Source organism: Trachurus japonicus, chromosome 16 (genome assembly GCF_045865225.1).
Source record: "Trachurus japonicus isolate A0001 chromosome 16, Traja_1.0".
Taxonomy (NCBI): Eukaryota; Metazoa; Chordata; class Actinopteri; order Carangiformes; family Carangidae; genus Trachurus; species Trachurus japonicus.
This window is the reverse complement of record NC_140922.1, coordinates 11,942,824-11,958,592: the sequence shown is the minus strand read 5'-3', so window position 1 is coordinate 11,958,592 and position 15,769 is coordinate 11,942,824. Positions and strand designations below refer to the sequence as shown.

At 43.8% G+C, this 15,769-nt stretch overlaps 1 protein-coding gene across 1 annotated transcript in view; it reads right to left on the bottom strand.

Moving 5' to 3' along the window:
* The window catches only part of grin2db (glutamate receptor, ionotropic, N-methyl D-aspartate 2D, b), a 45,370-nt gene that overhangs the window by 5,085 nt on the left and 24,516 nt on the right, over positions 1-15,769 (bottom strand). The window contains exons 7-15 of the mRNA XM_085801468.1: positions 11,960-12,165; positions 11,123-11,291; positions 9,529-9,682; positions 8,918-9,043; positions 7,747-7,976; positions 7,211-7,371; positions 5,313-5,382; positions 5,067-5,184; positions 676-911 (exon numbers count right to left, since the gene is read on the bottom strand). Of these exons, the coding sequence (XP_085657594.1) occupies positions 676-911; positions 5,067-5,184; positions 5,313-5,382; positions 7,211-7,371; positions 7,747-7,976; positions 8,918-9,043; positions 9,529-9,682; positions 11,123-11,291; positions 11,960-12,165 (1,470 nt within the window). The remainder of the gene's footprint in view (positions 1-675; positions 912-5,066; positions 5,185-5,312; positions 5,383-7,210; positions 7,372-7,746; positions 7,977-8,917; positions 9,044-9,528; positions 9,683-11,122; positions 11,292-11,959; positions 12,166-15,769) is intronic.

The following is a 15,769-nucleotide window of genomic DNA, read 5'->3' as shown; positions in this document are numbered from 1 at the left end:
AGACGTGCAAAGATGCAGATATGCTACATGAATAAAAAAACAAACATATTTTGTTACATATACATGAGAGACGGAGAAAGGGAGCAAGAAAGAGGGGAGAATGAAAACCATAAAACAGCAATGCAATTAATTCCACTTTTCAAAAGAAATGCAAGATTGCCTTTTCTCAGACAAACATCCATTCCTATTTATAGTTGGGTTTTGCATTGTTTGGTTAATGAAATAGCATACATTAATGCATAAATTACAATAACAGTAGCGAAAAAGGACAGTGAAGCTACAATAATCACATGCATATGGTGTGGGCTGTTTCTGTCAAGGTCACTGTCAAAGGAACAGGATATCCAGGGTGTGAGCGGAATTGAATTTCAATTAATCTCCTGAATTGACTGAGTGGAATTGAATTGACCTCAGACCTCACACTTTGAAACACTCACACTCAGGAACAGATAAGGGCACACACAGGCAGGGACACACACGCTTACATATGTGTGTGAATATGGTTACGTGCACAGCATTTTGGATTGAATTGTGTTGTCCTGTTTTCGTGCAGCCTAGTTTTAGTGCAGCAGACTTAATGCTTGCCACAGAAAAGGAGGTTTTAGCGGGGTGAAAGTTAAGACATATTGTGTATCAGTGCGGAAAAACACTACACAGTCAGATAAACACACTTACCCTGCTGATCGCCAGCAGAAAGTCCAATTTGCCAGAACTGGTGGCCATGCAGTGGCGCAGCTTCCAGTAGATCAAATGTTCCCAGGCAAACACCAGCAGACTGAGGCCCATAGCCACCAGCAGCATGTAGAAGACCCCGGCCATGTTGTCAATATCCAGTTTACTGCTCATCACCTCAATTTTGTCATTGTGGCAAATACCTGACAGCCAAAGGCGCTCCAGCATCTCAATCTCATCTGAAAAAGGGGTGGGGGATGGGGGGCAAGGATGAGGAAGAAAAAGGGGGATGAACGGAAATGGATTAGGATACTGTAAAAAGGGAAAAAGCAGCAAAAGCAGTAAAGAGAGAGAGAGAACAGAGAGGAGAGAAAGAACAGATAGATACTGTAGATAGATAGATAGATAGATAGATAGATAGATAGATAGATAGATAGATAGATCGATAGATAGATAGATAGATAGATAGATAGATAGATAGATAGATAGATAGATAGATAGATAGATAGATAGATAGAGACAAGGGACACAGGGAAACAGTGAGGCTAATAACAGGCACTAAAGTCTACAGTATTTTTTGCTGTTTGCCCATTAGCCAAGGTGACTCCTCAAGGTCAGAGGTCAGTAAAACAAAAAGCACCACTGTGTCCAAAGTAACAAAGAGGAGGGTGACAAAGACAGAGAGAGAATCCAAAACAATGAAGTAGCACTGAGAAGTAAAATGGCACCGACAACCTAATCTCAACATTGTAACCCTGAGTAAATGAGGAAAGAGAGGGAGAGACCAGGAGCCACAGTGAGATGGTTGGATAGGTTCATAGGAGAGAGGGCGAGAAGTAATGAGAGAGTTGGGAAGAATGTTTTATAGAGAGAGAGAGGGAGTGGCATTCTCTCTCTGTCCACGAACGCGTCAAGGGAAATGAGACAGACGGAGAGACAGAGAGAGTTAGAGGGAGCTGGAACAAGAGAAGCAGAGATGGAGGACGAGAGGCTGAGATTGTGTCATTATGACAAACAGCGGGAACACTCCTCAGCTTGAAGAGGATGAGAGGAGAGAAAAAGAGGGAGAAATGTGAAAAGAGAGAGAGAACCGATAGGGAGGGGCAGAGACAGAGGCAGAGGGAGAAGAAGATCATAATCATTTAATTGTGCTGGAGGGATGGTCAGAATCTCCATCAAGGTGGTAAAGCTCTGGGGGATTCGAGATTCCCATCTAACCTACCAGGGACCAGGCAAGACCGCTTTACCCACAACTCTGCCTCTCCATCTGTGATCCCGCCGGCCTAACGAAACAGAGCTGCCCCGCTAAACCTATGATTGGCTGCTGGGGGTTGCTGGTGCGACCAAAGTGATGGACAGCCAGAGCATGCAGCATGTGACTCAGGAGGGAATTAAAGAGGCGTTTTCTCCAGCAGATCCCGTAATGAGAGCTTCCTGTTGCTCTAATAGCAAAGGCAAGGATGAGCATCACTGTAATAACCAAGACTGAAGGTTGCATTTTACTACGTTTTAACGCTCTCTGAAGTATCTCGCGTCAAGCGGCTGAAGTGGGCTTTAAAAGCTGACGAGTCACGTGTCCACTCACGACGTTGCGCCGCTCTGTGAAAACTCAAACTCTGGCCTTTTTTCCATTTGTGCCATCATTAGCTGTGCTTGTGTAGCTTAGATGAAGCCGACTCAGTCATCTGTGTGATCCAGCTAATGTGTCTCCTGTAGAACATCATTAGCCAATCAGCCGTGGCCTCTAGCTACAGCAACAGATGGACACAGTGCTGCTGCGGCCCACTGGCAGACGCAGGTAACAACTCAACTTAGATTCACTCATACACTTCAAGACACAAAGGTCTGTTTTTTTTTTTAACTTCAGAGTGTAGCCCCACTGAAGAGGATTTATCGGTGTCATTGACCTTCAGTAGCAGCGATGTGTCCAAACAGGTGCCTGATGTGAAAATAGCAAGTGTCTTAGTGAAGGGTACAGATAAACAGGTAGTCTCAGGCCTGCCCCGCACTTCACAAGTCCCAGCCAAATCCTTTCTGTAAGCTCTAAGTCTCATCTCCTGGCTTTTCCTGCCATTTGACATCCAGTGATTCATCTTGTGCTTTTTCGTCTCCCTCTTTTACAATCTGACTCTCTTTTCCCTGCGCCTGTTTCTTCCCTCCCTTAGACCTTTGTGATGGCAGTTGTCTCTACCTCTCAGTCGCAGCCAGCTCAGGCCTGCCAAATCTGACAGGTGTGTCAAATCCACACTCCACCTCTGTCGTTCCTGGCAGGTCAGGTCAGGTAGAGCTGGCACACAGCAAACGCATAGCTGGCATGCACCGCCAAGACATTATTTAATAAAGGAAACAGTGTGTGTCTGCACGCGTGTGTATAAGTGGCTGTATGCATGTTTGCAGTTTGCAGTGTGCCAGATGTGGCATAAGGCCAGACATGACTAGAGACCCTGAGCTCCACAGTTGTTGAGCAGTAACTGTGACCCTTCTTTTATCACAACATGACAAACCTCTCATTTCATTGCAAGATTTCTGGAAAAAAAACAAGAAAACAAAAAAAAATCCTGCCAGCCAAGAGCTGCAAACCCAGCTTCTCACATTTTTATTTATATATCTACTCACTGAATAATATATTCTTGGATTCAAAATCATGATACTATGCAAAAAATAGAAGTAGAACAGATAAAGAGCAAAATAGGAAAATCTCTACTCAGGAGTTTTTTTTTTTCCTTTATCAGGACACAAGTTGCAGTGAGATCAATGGACCATCTCTTAAAGCTGTGGTATGAACCACCGGAGGCTACAAACAGGAGAACAATACACTCACTGGGTTGACAAAGCAGCGGAGGACTTCTCTAGTGCCCCGCTATCCCCTAATGCAGTTGTAAAATGATATGACTCAACACAGCATGGTACAATAATGATGTAACACTGTGACATGATTTATCCCAGCTGAAGGTGTGATGCCGAGTCCTTGAGCCGCAGGGCGATTGTTGAGAGGGCACGCTGAATGTGAGCCCCCACTCCTCCCTCCACATCCAAACAAACTAATCCTCTTCCTTAGTAATCCACTCCAATAATGCCTGCCTGCCTACGACTAGAACCCTCAGCATTCAACACCACCCTGTAACTAGATCCATCCAGCACTCGCAGCCGATGTTAAGGGCTTTTACAACACAGAACAGACGCAAGAACAAGGGCATGGATTAAAAGAAACAACAGACATAGTCACAGCTGTCTGGGCTCTTTTTGTTGCACACACACACTCACACACATATCCATACACGTGCACATGCACAACATGCACACACCGTTCTCCAGGTCCAGCTATTCAGCTCCAGACGTCAGTCTTATTTAATAGATCTTGGCACCAAATTGGCATTATCAGTGTGTAAGCAGCTAAAGTGTCTGTGTGCCAGAAACAGCTAAAGGGCTTTGTCCGCCACGCCATAAGCAAAGCTGATTTAAAAACACGAGGAAAAGCCAAACAAGCAGCATCCGATTGAGACAATAAATGCGTGTGGCGAACTGTGTAAAATGACAATCAAGCATTAGTGTAAGAACAACTACTGCTAAAAACAGATTTTCTCAAGAAACCATCCTCCAGTGGATTAATCCTGGACAAAAGTCTGTGCAGCAGACAAACCGCATGCTAATAATGCTCCCATAACTATCAATTATTCAATTATCCGATCTGCTTCTATAGCTCCTTTTGCCTCTGCCACTCTGTTTCCACATCTCATGTTCAGGGTATTTTCAGGTGTTTCTCCTTGGTTTTTTTTTTTTTTTCTCCTCACACTTCCTCGCGCTCTGTGTCAGTCTCAGCTAATCTCTAATGAGTGTAAATCTGTCACAGCACAAGTTGTGATGATCCTTTTTTACAACACCGACTCACACAAGTAAATCCTGTTTTTTTTTTCTTTTACCAGTTGGAGCAGGAAAAAGGGAAAGGGAGTTAAAGTCGGATGGATTGAGGGGAGTGAAAAAGGGGGAAGAGGCTTGTGCACTTTTACCAACAGAATCAAGTCATTTTTGCAATGCCTGAAACGAACAAACAACATCCTTCTTGCTCCCAACCACCCGTTATTTCCCCTCCTCTCGTCGAGCCAATAAAGAGACCTACAAACCTCTTTAGCAGCACCCCCACCCCTCTCCTACACACCATTATTCCCTCCGTCGCAATCAAAACCCCTTACAGCCATTACTCTCTCCACACCTTATACTCCCCCATCCACTCCTTAACATCCTCTCATCCATCCATCCCCTGTGTCCTCCATCCAACCACCCCCACCTATGTGCTCCGTCGCTCCTCTCTTCATCTTGTCATTTCCCCCATAACCTTCCCTTTGCCCCCCTATTGTCCTAATTATTTCCCCGTCCCTCGAACATAAAGTTCTCACCATCTCCCACCAGCTGCAGCAGGGCCAGGTCAAGAGGACGTTTCCAGCGTGAGTTTTTGTGCAGGGCGATACCGTAGCCTGTGGTGGCAAAAACCTTCCCCGAGCCTATGGTCATCACCTTGAAAAAAAGGACAAAGTGGAGATATACATCTTTTTAATTTCTAAGAGTAGCACATATATGTTGAATCCATGTTGTTTGTGTGTATGTGTGCGTGAGAAAAAGTGTCAGTGAACGTTCGTCCTCACCTTACAACCTTCGTCCTTCCTGGCCATATAGTTCAATACTGCAGCATCATAAATAAAAGCATCCAGTTTCCTGTAAAGGGATGAAGGGGGGATTCATTCATCATTTAATAGAAGAGAGGGAGCAGCAGGATGGAGCGACAGTTTGAGGCAGGGGAGGAGGTATAAAGGTGGATCTTGTGCGTTATACCTGGGAAGAGTTGGGGTGCAAAAATATACAGCAGACAGGCGCACAGGATGATGGAGAGGGCATGAAAAGTTAAATCATAACAAGAAAAAGGAGGAAGGGTGGAATAGTAAAGCAGGCTTGGTGGAAAAGATTGAAAACACAAGAAGAATAAAATAAGGCAGAGATCAGGGAAAGATGTGTGACTACAAGGGAGTGGGAAGGTGGCGGTGGAGGAGGAGGCGGAGGAGAAGAGGAGGATGGGGATTTATACGGTGCGAAGAGCGCAGTGACAGGGAGAGAGGGAGAGGGGGGAAAGATTTACACACTTCAGGGGGAAAAGACATGGGGTAGAGCCAGAGAGTGATGAGGATTATAAAGTTTAAATACAGACACACCGAGAAGGCACACTGGGAGGGGAAAGAGTGGACCGAGAGGAGACGGAGGGAAGGAAAGAAACATTGAGATAGCAGGGCAGATGAGGAGGGAGAGGAAGGGGAAGGGGAGAGATACTAAGGAAGATTAATAAAAAAAAAAAGACAGCAGGAGTTTCTCATTTTTGTGCATGTTAACACTGAGTTATAATTGTGGCGTCAAGGCGATGGGGAGGGAGAAACGATGACAGAGGCTTAGGATAAAGTAAACTGGGATTATCCAACACGACGGCTGATAGAGATTCTACTAGAAACTGGAGAGGGAAATGCTGCTTGCACCATGTGGGTGGGTGGAGATAGCAGCGACGGTGGAGAGAGAGAAAGAAAGAGAGAGAAAGAAAGAGAGAGAGAGAGAGAGAGAGAGAGAGAGAGAGAGAGTTAAGGTGAAAGCAGGAAGTGTGACCAAAAGATGTGAAATGTTAGTGGCAGTTGAATCGAGTGCCACTGCCTGTGATGGCCTGCTATGTAGTACAGGAATGAGAACAACAAAGAGAAAATGATGTCAAAAACAAAAAGAAAAGATGAATGACCACACAGATAAGCTGCTCTATCTTCAGATGGGATGATGTACATAAATACGTTTTGCTGAACGGGCCCTGTGGTGAGATGTATTGTCTCTTGTCAAAGATCTGATTACAACTGAGTGGAAGAGCTTTTAGTACCACTTTGATGCAGCCATGTTTCATCTGAAGAGAAAATGAAAAAGTACTGTGAATTTACAATCTGACTATTTTGTGACATCACAATAAATTAGTGGGCACCTTATCATCTGGACAATCCTAGAAACCCTCCAGAAGCCGCTGCCATTCCCTAATTGTTATTTAAATCATTAAGTCCAGCCAGTCAGTCAGACATGTTTTACTACCTGTTTTTTTTTTTTGTCTAGCTCTTGCAGTGACCTCCACTATCTGAAAATAAATCATTAAAGAATCCTCATTTGTTTTGATTTTGTCTAAAGGCAACATGTTGAGTTGGCCTTTTAATGAACAGATTCTTATTTTGGTGAGGTTTATCTATAAAATAAAAAGATTGCTGGCAAGATAGAGTATCTTGTACCCTTCAGTTTCGTTATGTAAATTTAGTCTTTTAAAATCTTTCTTTTCTGTACTCACTCATTTGTTATGTGGGAATCTTGGCTCGTGTTGTACGGTTCAAATGATTTCATGTCTCAACTAAACAGCAATATACGTAGATATTTATACCTTTGCCTGAGGGAAGTTGAACAGTTTCAATGTGCTTCAATGGAGACCGAGCAACAAGAAAACAAAAAAAAATCAAGAGGTAGCAAAAGGCAAACTCACCCAGTCTTGAGGTTGAGTATGGCATCCTCCACTCCTCTCTGGTTGTATTTGCCCATGTACTGGTGCATGTCTGGGTAGTTGGAGCGGATGTTTTTTTCTGTGCTCCCGTTGGGCACCGTGCCAAACTTCAGAGGTGGGTACTGCACCTCGGGATGCTGAAACTAGCGGAGCAAAGGGAGGCGAAGGCGGGAGGAAGGGAGGGATGGGAGGGAAGGGGAAGGGACATGAGACACACCAGCCTGTGCACCAATCTGTCTGACCTATTTCTGTCCACTTTCCAGACTAACTTACAACACTCCATGCACAGTCAAATCTTTGAAAAGAGAGCAGTCTGTGGACTTAAAGTAGTATTTAGAACTGTCTTTTAAGTCCTCAAGAACTGTGGTAATTGAGTTATGTTAAATGAGATTTTATTCATTTCTAAATTCCTGTGCTTTAATCAATTTAACATTCAAATGCATGGGATTTGCCTCACTCTAATACTTTAATTCTCCTTTTGCTTTCCCTACTTAATCAGTATTCAAGCGATGAAGTACCTTCTTGTCCGAGAGGCCTGACACTGTGTCAATGTACTCCTCCTGGATCATGAAGGCAGCCAGGTTAGCAGTGTAGGAGGCCAGAAAGATGACAGCAAAGAAGGCCCAGATCAGCACCATGATCTTGCTGGTGGTTCCTCTGGGGTTCTCCACTGGCACAGAGTTGTTGAAGACAATGGCCCACAGAAGCCATACAGACTTTCCTATGGTGAAAGTGGACCCTCCTGCCTCTACCCAGAATGACGGAGGGGGGCGGGGGAGGGAAGCAGGAAATAAAGAGATGCTTTTGAGTGTGATGAATGGTTGTAACATTAATTTTTTTTTTCCAGACATGCAATCCAGCCAGTTCACGGTACACGACAATAATAGTGTCTTGAGCAGCACCTGACTGCAGATGAAGCAGCAGATTAAAATTAAACCTCCCTGAATGTGCTGTAAAATGAGTTTACTGTATATGAAAATACCTCGCCGGCTTTTTGACACCAAAGCTCATGAGGCGGTGACTTTACGTTTCAGGGATCAATTCAGCTGCTGCGTGATCTTACAAATGATTAAACCGCATGTTGCGAATCACCATTCAAAGGTGTCAAACACTCCTGCCTTTAATACGACGGCAGTAAAGGAGGAAGGGAGGAGAGAGGTGAGAGCGAATGAGAGGGATATATGTGAGAATGACAGAGAGGGAAAATTATGTAGAGCACAGCAATCATGCAGTAAAAGAGGCAAGTCGGGCTGGGTGTTTGACCGAAGCATCAGGCATACTGAATATCACAGGGGTACAAACTATACTGTTGAATAATAAATGGCTGCTTCAGTATGGAGAATACTTGGATGCAGTTCAACTACTACACTGTAGGTATAATTTCTTTGTGCCACACTCACAGTTAGGGCTCAAGGCAGCACATTAGAAATATGCATCAGTTCAGTCTGAATGTGACAATAAACCAGTTGGACAATATGAAACAAAACAGAAACAAAAAAATCACTAGGCTATCACATAAAAAAAACAAAACAACACATTTTAGACTCTTAGGATTTTTTTCCAACCACTTTCCAGGGATGTGTTTAAGTGTATGTCTGTCCACTTAATCCATGGGGCGAAAGTGACGGACTTCACGCAGACCCATCTATCAGGCTGGGAAAACGCAGACAGCTTAGACCCATCACTCACTCTTGCCATTCTGGAGACTGCGGTTGTAGCCCACAGGGCTGAAGAACTCAAAAATAAAGACGGTCACAGCCACCACGGTCAGGCACATGACGAACATCATCACCCACACCGCAGGACTGTAGGGCTCTTTAAAGCAAAACAAACAAGCACTTAAATAGCTACATCACATACGGACCTACAAAAGAGCATTGTATTCAATAGGAATTCATTGTTATCGATAGAAAGGATCAGAAATGTCATAAAGCTGGTGCATTATGTCCTATATACATAAAAAAAATATATATATATAAATATATATGCAGTGGAAATAACCATTGGAGCAAAGGAATTCTCCAGAAGTCCATAAACTGTTTCTCTTTTCTTTTTTTTTTAACAATCATCTCAATGCAGTCTATAGGCCAATAACACTGTTCCCCCGCCGGAGTCCAGAGTCTGCTGACGGAGTGAAACTATAAGTTAGGAAGACACAGGCGGCTAAGAAAAAGTAACGGCTAATCTAAATGTAAGGACTAGCAGCCAAAGACTGGGGCATTTTATGCAAACTCAACACTTTACAATTAGATTAGATTCTGTACATCAGCTCAGCGCCTCCCATAAACACAGCCTCTTACCTAAGAAAGCAGATGGTGATACAGTTCCGTTGCTACGGGAGACCATGACACTGATCCCCGTCTCCACAAAAGGGACAGAGAAATCCACGACCTCTGACCTCTCTTCATTGATAGTCAGCGAGCCGATGGCCATGTCCGCTCGCTTGTACACCACCTAAAGGAGACAAGAACAAAAGGAATCTAATTATGTGTAATTCTGTAGTGGCTACATGGACAAGTGCTTTACAGCTCACAAAGGCATGAGCCCAGGTGAGAGTGACATGTTTGCACCTTGGCCCCGTTAGTTCACCCTCATTTGTGCCTGCATGAGAGAGGCCAAGGATGTAGTCCCACACAAACACTGAACACTTGTCTCTTGTGCATGTCTTTAGCATACAGAATGAGCTCTGGCCCGTCTCCTCCACGCCACCATGTAGAAAAACCCCAAAACTGCTGCGTCTGATGATTGTACAAGTGAAATGTTAATCTACATTAGACATGGCACATCCACTCTTCAGAGCAAATCAGCAGAAAAATGAAGCGAAGCGGAAAGCAAAGCACCCTCCTCTCAACTTTGCCAAGTCTCTGGATTACCTGATCAAAGAATGGCAGGCTTTGGAACATCTGATCAAAAGACTGACATTAGTTTGAGAAAACAAAATTCACTTGGCCTTTTGCATGTGAAAATAGATCCCACAGACGGCTCTGGCCCGGGATCAAGTTAGAAACGAGGGAGGAGGGGAGCGCAGTGAAACTGTTTTGGAACCCGTGACAACCGGTGTTTGGCAAGTTCCCTTCAGGACAAACAAACAAACGGTGGGGCGCTTCAGCGAAACAGCAGCCCCCATATCGATCCCAGTATGTGTGCGAGCATGTGTGTGCTGGTCGTCTGTTTGTGTGCTAGTTTTTCTTATTTTTCTGCCAGCATCGTTGTGTTGTCTTTCTTGATGGGGGATCATGAACCTCAGTGAGCGCTGCCAAGAAAATATCAAGGACTAATCGCTACTAGCCAGGGGGCGTCTGACAATGTGTGTATGTGTGTGATTGTATGTGTTAATGTTTACAGAGATGTGTCTCCACAGATAAAAACTGTGTTCATTGTGTTCGCTGCATGGGTTAGCCATCATGCTAATTTGTAACTGTGTTTTTTTGTTTGTTTGTGTCTGAACATATTTGTGTCTGTGTGTGTGTGTGTGTGCGTGTGTGTGTGTGTGTGTGCGTGCGTGCGTGCGTGCGTGTGTAATAAATGACAGCTGTCTGATTGCTGGCAGTGGTTAAGTGGCCATAACTCTCACAGCGATTGATGTGACACACAGCGTTTAACCGGTCACCCAGGACACAGTGAGCACAGGCTGAGCTGAGGAATGCTACTCTGAGACTTGCTGACTGAATATGCAACGGAAAATATGAGGCACAAACATAAACCTACACACACACACACACACACACACACATACACCATACACACACCTTTCCCGCATACACAAGTGACACAAAGCCGACAATGAGACCACATTGCTCAAAAAGGCAGACAAGCAGAACCAAAGGCACCCACAAATACACAAACAAACAAACACACACACACACACACACACACACAGACACACAGACTTGCCTCTCCGATCATGCCGTTCCAAACCCCATCAATTTTCTTCCCATGTTTCCCATTGGTCACTAAGTAAAGGTCATAGGTAAAGCCAACAATCCTGGCCAGTCTCTTGAGGATGTCGATGCAGAAGCCTTTGCAGCACTGCTTCATGGGAGCAACACCCTCATGGATCGCACTGGGGAAGAGTCAGAAGAGGGGAAAAAATTGTTAACAAAAAAAAAAAAAATGAAATGAAACTGTAAATGAAAAAATAAAAAAAAACAGCTTCCTGATCGATGTGTAATGGTGCATTTCAACACTGGATGAGTTAGAGAATAAATGAAAAAGAAAAGGGAAGCAAAAACCACAGGAGCGCTACACCAGGGAATGAGAGGAAAGAAAAGGAAAAGAAAACAGAAGGACATTGTTATAGAAAAGGAATATTTGGCCGAGCCCTTAGTGACAGGTTTGATCGACCACTGTAGGATAGGTGCTGTCATCTCTCCAGAAGCTGATGAACCATAAAGCTCCACTGTGGTCATATCTGATCCCAGACTCCTGAGTCATTCCACTGATCCTCTGGAGAGCAGTCCATTATTGATTATGGCCAGGCAGCGAAGACACCACAGTTCTGATAGGTGATTGATGTCCCCTCAATTGGATGGCATCATGAGAGCAATGGAAATCCATTCATAAACCTGGTGGCTATAGTAGAGAGGCTGCTCCTTTACTTATTATTTACCTGAAGTTGCAATTTTGGAAATTTTAATTTCTCATTAAAAGACATCAAGTGGAAAATGGTAGTATTATTACATTTATATTATTATACAACAACTTTCATCAATTTCCCTTGTGGATTTAAACCTGGCATTAAGGGGTCGTCTGCAGGGCACTGAGTCACGGATGCAGGTTCCAGATGCGGGGTCTGCCAGCTCCACAATGACAAATGGCCTCTCCTCCAGCGTGACAACACGCAGGTGCTGGGCATCATCGGGTGGTTTAAGGAATGGCCCGTAGCGGGACCAGGCTGGGTACCGCAGCCTCAGTACGCCGTTCTCCCACCAGCCTACCTGAGGGAACAGGCAAAAGAAACATTAGAGAAAGGTGGAGTGCACAAAGGCACACATTTCAACCCACACACTGGTTGTTTTTTTATTGTCTGGCTTTATGTTGTTTCGTATTTGAACTGATACTATCTTCGTTTATGATGATAAATAAAACAGGGTCATCTTTACAACATACTTCAACCTAGAGTCACAGTGTCTCACGATATTGTAGAAAAGGTGTTAAGGAGTGCACTCAGTATTTTTTGTAAAAATATAATGCTTGTGTTTGTTGTTTTTCTCTGTTTTTTCTATTACATTTTTTATAACTGGACAGGTGCATTTTGTATTGTTGATCACAATAAAAACCATCTAATCACATCAAATCAAGGTTAAATATTATCAGTCCTTTAGCCCTATATTATTTACTTGTCATCACATACAGTATGGGGAGGAGAGACACAACAGCACAACAGCACGAGCATCAATCCAGTATAATTCAGTTGCAACAAATGCTTTAGGGGAATGTTCATTAGCCTCATTTTGTTTCATATTTACATTGTATTAGTATTATGCTGTGTGAATGAGCATCTCTCTGGCAGCTTCAATAAGAATATTATAAGCTTCACAGAGGTTTTATTTAGTGCAGGGAAACAGAACCAGGTTTGACTGTATTGTACAGGTATTATACAGGATATTGTGCCTCCTCACTCTGTTCTACTCTCTTCCACTCTATTATACTTTCTTCTAACACCAAGCTTTAATATTTGTTGTTATGCAGAACAGGAGCAATAACCTGACAAATATGTGCATGTGCAAAGGCTACACTGATTGATGGGGCAACGGTGGTTATCCAGTTATGTTTGTACAAGTCATTTACTTTGGTGTCAAAACAGACAGCGCACAAAATAATCATGATTTACATATAATAGCTCTGAGTCAAACAAAGAGTAGTCTTCAGTGAGGGAGTGGTGGTGATGTTTTTTTGTTTTGTTTTTTGTGGGGGAAGCAGCAGCTCTAAATCACCGGATCGTCTGGAAACTACGTCATGGTTTCATTTTAGACCTCTGGTTCCTCTGTAAATGCATTTACATATTAAAAACACACATGGAGAGGACAGACACAATGCTGCAGATGTTTGTTTTTTTTAGCATGATTTTTTTATATAAATCTGTTTTTGGATGATGCTGTGAGGCCACATTGTTCTGTGTCCACTGCTGACCTGAAAATGTCTGTCAAGCATCCCTTTGGCTGTGTCATTGTTTTCTCTGCTTCTTTGCATTGTTTATTTGCACTCTGGATGTGTTAGATGCTTGTGCCTGGGATATTCAGACTTTTGAAAGCAGCACAAGGAAGAACCACACCCTGGAAGATTCAGTCTGGTTTCTTTTTGTGAAAACCCGGCAGATCACCTGATAAAAGTCAAGCCAAGCGAGACAACCGAGGTGATATACGCAACCGGGAAGTGTGCAGACAAATTGCACACTCACGCATGCCTATACAGAAATACATGAGGGTATACAGTAAACACACACTGAGGAAAACACATACGAGCACAAGCGCTTGAGCATGCGAGTGGAGTAAAGTATGGCAGCTTCGTGCAGCCTGCCTGCCTGTCTGTGTAATGCAAGGAGGGGGAGGAGGTGGCAACAATGACAGTGTTTTGACTGCACTTCGACCGCAGCTCCGCAACAGACATTCAATCAAAACACACTCAGGCAACACAGACAGGAAACAGATAGAGCTTATGGGAGAACATTTTACTCTCTATCAGACAGATACCCAGGATGGCACACACAGAGAACGTCAGAAAAAGAGCAGCCAAAGACTTGCTCTTTTCAAATTGCTGAAATATTTTAGGACATGGAAAGTATTCTGCGTTGGAGGAGAAGTTTAAGAACCAGGAACCACTTTAACCTAAAAGCTTATCCCTCAGCAGCTGTGAGTGGAGTTAATAAATGTTCATTAACTTCTGTTAATATCCTGGAATATCGAGCTCTGTGTGCCACCTCCATAGACGAAGCAAGCCATGCTAATGCTGGACAACCTTCAGTACTAGTCTGCAGTGTTTCAGTAAGCTAAGCTGGGTGCTCCCGGGCTCTAGGTAATGGTGCAGTCTTGTAAAGAGAACATTAAATATTCAGGGAGAGCCAACAGCGTGGATGTGCATAATAGGCAGATACAGGCGTCTTATCCTCATTGTGGATGTGTGTGCTTGTGAGTATGTGTGCAATTGGGTTTATGCAAGAAGTGTGTACACACATATGGATGTCTGTGTGGAAGCTTTAAGTACGTGTGTGTGTGTGTGTGTGTGTGTGTGTGTGTGTGTGAGTGAGGGTGCGTATGTATGTGGGCGGGTTTCGTACCCTGGGTTTGCACAGAGTCGAAGGACCAGAGCAGGAGCTTCTAATTGAAAGGGATTTGAGGGATATGGCAGGAGTCAGCATGTTACAACATGCTGTGACTGGACTCTGGTGGGCTGTTAAAACCAGCAGGAGGCTGAGAACCACCAGTGTGTATTTTTGTGTGTGTGTATGTGTGCGGAGGCTTGTGCGGAAACACCGGTATTTGTATTTGCGCGGTGTTTGTGTTAATGTGCCGTTGCGGAGTGCATGCTCTGAGAGCGCTGTGTGTCTTTATGCATGTACCGTGTGGTGTTGAGGCGCTGGTGTGTGGTTGAGAAAATGAGCATCGCTCTCTCTCTTCTGACACTGACAAGGGTAAAATCCCGGCGTATTAAAAGGAAAACATCTCCAACAGGTGACAAGGCTTCGTATTAAGGATTTCTGAACAAACCACAGCTTTATAGAATATGCATGACATGCCAGGGGTACCGGTGCTTGGAGCTGCCGCGCATACAGTTATGTAGACAAGACACTCAAACACATGAAACAATGGCGAGTCTGCAGCCAGATGGTGATGACACTCAGAAATCTTCATCTTCTATTTAAACATGCAGTTAATTTTACAGCGTGGACCTGAGAGCACCGGCAGAAAATAAGCAACTGTTGATCAGAACAACAGCAGAACATTGTGTTCTATGTGTAACAGTGCAGCGCTGCAACTAACGATTACTTTCATTATTGATTACTGGCCATTAGGTGATCTCTTTCTAGTGCGGCTCCAATCAAAGATTGGGACACAAAATCCACAGTCCTCGTTCTGTGGAGAAATACAATTCAAAATTCAGCCTCAGCTCATGTGAAGATCGAACAGTGTGAGTTCGTAAAATCAAGTGGGTTGTTGCTCTTTGTGTTACTACCCCTCTGCTGCAGCATCTCAGCAAGGGAAACACTGCCCAGGGAAACACAAAGACTGAATTTGTACTAAAAAGACTTTTACTTTGGAACAAACCCACTTCAGTTGGACGACTCAGACTGCTACATACAGCCTCACACTGTATTCACTGATTTTTCTCATCATTTTCCAGGCTACGTTCGAAAACAAGTGAACCTATCCTTTACAGAAAAACACCACTATCATTGCTTCTTTTGTTTCAATCAGTTATCGAAATTGCAATTATTAGATATCTGTCAATTCAATACTCCTTTCAGTGCCGTGTGTGTGTGTGTGTGTGTGTGTGTGTGTGTGTGTGTAGTCCTGCATGTGTGACATTGTGTGCTTGAGTGCA